Genomic DNA, 2373 nt, shown 5'->3' with positions numbered 1-2373 from the left:
TGACCATGAGTCGCCGCGGTAATTATCAACATTGATTGGGTCTTAGAGAGTGAATGCATTGCTTACAATCGTTGTCCTCGGAAACACAAATCCAAAGCCACGATGGTTCCACACATCAAACAATCAGCCTGATTGGCTTTTACTTTGACAATCCACGTTTCACATGAAAGCTCAAACCCACTCACCACCTCGAGTTATTGCATGGGGAACATGAGATTTATTTACCAGGTGTTTGTGAATGAAAACTCGTGAAAATGATGACAATGCTTGTTGTTTCTCAGTTTGTGAGTGTACTGGGTGTTAGATGTCATTGACTTGTTGTTTCTCAGTTTGTGAGTGTAATCGATGTTAGATGTCAAAGAAAGGTCAAGGTATTTCCTTTTACTTTCAGTCAATATATTTGTCATCCTGTGACGTTCCTGGATGAAATTGATGACGGAGAACAAGAGTTGCGGATCACAATGGCCGGTTTTACGAAAAGAAGCAGACGATGTGTCTGTTGTGTGATTCCGGTGTTGCCCCTGGTTGTTATTGCACTGTATGGGCACCGCTGTAAGTGACACTCGTCTCCGTCTCTTTTTATCTCTCTGTCTCTCTCTTTATATCTCTGTCTCTGTCTGTCTCTTTATATCTCTGTCTGTCTCTTTATATCTCTGTCTGTCTCTTTATATCTCTGTCTGTCTCTTTATATCTCTGTCTCTGTCTCTTTATATCTCTGTCTCTGTCTGTCTCTTTATATCTCTGTCTCTGTCTGTCTCTTTATATCTCTGTCTCTGTCTCTCTCTTTATATCTCTGTCTCTGTCTGTCTCTTTATATCTCTGTCTCTGTCTCTCTCTTTATATCTCTGTCTCTGTCTCTCTCTTTATATCTCTGTCTCTGTCTCTCTCTTTATATCTCTGTCTCTGTCTCTCTCTTTATATCTCTGTCTCTCTCTTTATATCTCTGTCTCTGTCTGTCTCTTTATATCTCTGTCTCTGTCTCTCTCTTTATATCTCTGTCTCTCTCTTTATATCTCTGTCTGTGTCTCTCTCTTTATATCTCTGTCTGTGTCTGTCTCTTTATATCTCTGTCTGTGTCTCTCTCTTTATATCTCTGTCTCTCTCTTTATATCTCTGTCTGTGTCTCTCTCTTTATATCTCTGTCTGTGTCTATCTCTTTATATCTATCTGTCTCTCTCTTTATATTTCTGTCTCTGTCTATCTCTTTATATCTCTGTCTGTCTCTTTATATCTCTGTCTGTGTCTCTCTCTTTATATCTCTGTCTGTGTCTCTCTCTTTATATCTCTGTCTGTCTCTTTATATCTCTGTCTGTGTCTCTCTCTTTATATCTCTGTCTCTCTCTTTATATCTCTGTCTGTGTCTCTCTCTTTATATCTCTGTCTGTGTCTATCTCTTTATATCTATCTGTCTCTCTCTTTATATTTCTGTCTCTGTCTGTCTCTTTATCTCTCTGTCTCTCTCTGTATATCTCTGTCTCTGTATATCTCTGTCTCTTTATCTCTCTCTTTATATTTCTGTCTCTTTATCTCTCTCTTTATATTTCTGTCTCTGTCTCTTTATCTCTCTCTTTATATTTCTGTCTCTTTATCTCTCTCTTTATATCTCTGTCTCTTTATCTCTCTCTTTATATTTCTGTCTCTGTCTCTTTATCTCTCCGTCTCTGTCTATCTCTGTCTATCTCTCTGTTTATATTTCTTCTTGTTTTCTCTCTTTTTCGACGTGAATGTCCGTGTAAATATGTGATTAGAGTAGTCCCTCTCCGGGCGAGGGCTGGTTGAAAAAAAAAGCTCGTTTGTAATGATTATGTCACAACCCTCGAAAAATAACATTTGATTTGATTTGTCTCTGTCTGTCTCTTTATATATCTCTGTATGTCTCTTTATATCACTCTGTCTGTCTCTTTATATATCTCTGTATGTCTCTTTATATCTCTCTGTCTGTCTCTTTATATATCTCTGTATGTCTCTTTATATCACTCTGTCTGTCTCTTTATATATCTCTGTATGTCTCTTTATATCTCTCTGTCTGTCTCTTTATATATCTCTGTATGTCTCTTTATATCACTCTGTCTGTCTCTTTATATTTCTCTGTTTCTGTCTGTCTCCTTATATCTCTCTGGCTCTGCCTGGCTTATTCTATTACCCTCGTTAAATAAAGAATTGTCATTGTCATTAACTGTCTTGTCTTTCTGCCTGAGTGTCTTGTCTGTCTGTCTGTCTGTCTCCTTCTTTCTCTCTCTCTTTCTCTCTCTCTCTCTCTCTTTCTCTCTCTCTCTCTTTCTCTCTCTCGCTCTCTCTCTTTCTCTCTCTCTCTCTCTCTCTCTCTCTCTCTCTCTCTCTCTCTCTCTCTCTCTCTCTCTCTCTCTCTCTCTC

The 2373-nt window shown here is 38.3% G+C and overlaps 1 protein-coding gene across 2 annotated transcripts in view; it reads left to right on the top strand.

The window, feature by feature from the left end:
* Positions 1-355: 355 nt before the first annotated feature.
* Positions 356-2373, top strand: part of LOC138980485 (NXPE family member 4-like) — a 46141-nt gene continuing 44123 nt past the window's right edge. The window contains exon 1 of one of the 2 annotated variants that reach the window (XM_070353366.1): positions 356-552. In XM_070353366.1, the coding sequence (XP_070209467.1) occupies positions 462-552 (91 nt within the window). In that variant the 5' untranslated portion in view covers positions 356-461. The remainder of the gene's footprint in view (positions 553-2373) is intronic. The other variant, XM_070353367.1, reaches the window with a different exon arrangement.

The sequence above is a fragment of the Littorina saxatilis genome, linkage group LG11 (assembly GCF_037325665.1).
Source record: "Littorina saxatilis isolate snail1 linkage group LG11, US_GU_Lsax_2.0, whole genome shotgun sequence".
Taxonomy (NCBI): Eukaryota; Metazoa; Mollusca; class Gastropoda; order Littorinimorpha; family Littorinidae; genus Littorina; species Littorina saxatilis.
This window is presented reverse-complemented; position numbering and strand designations above follow the sequence as displayed.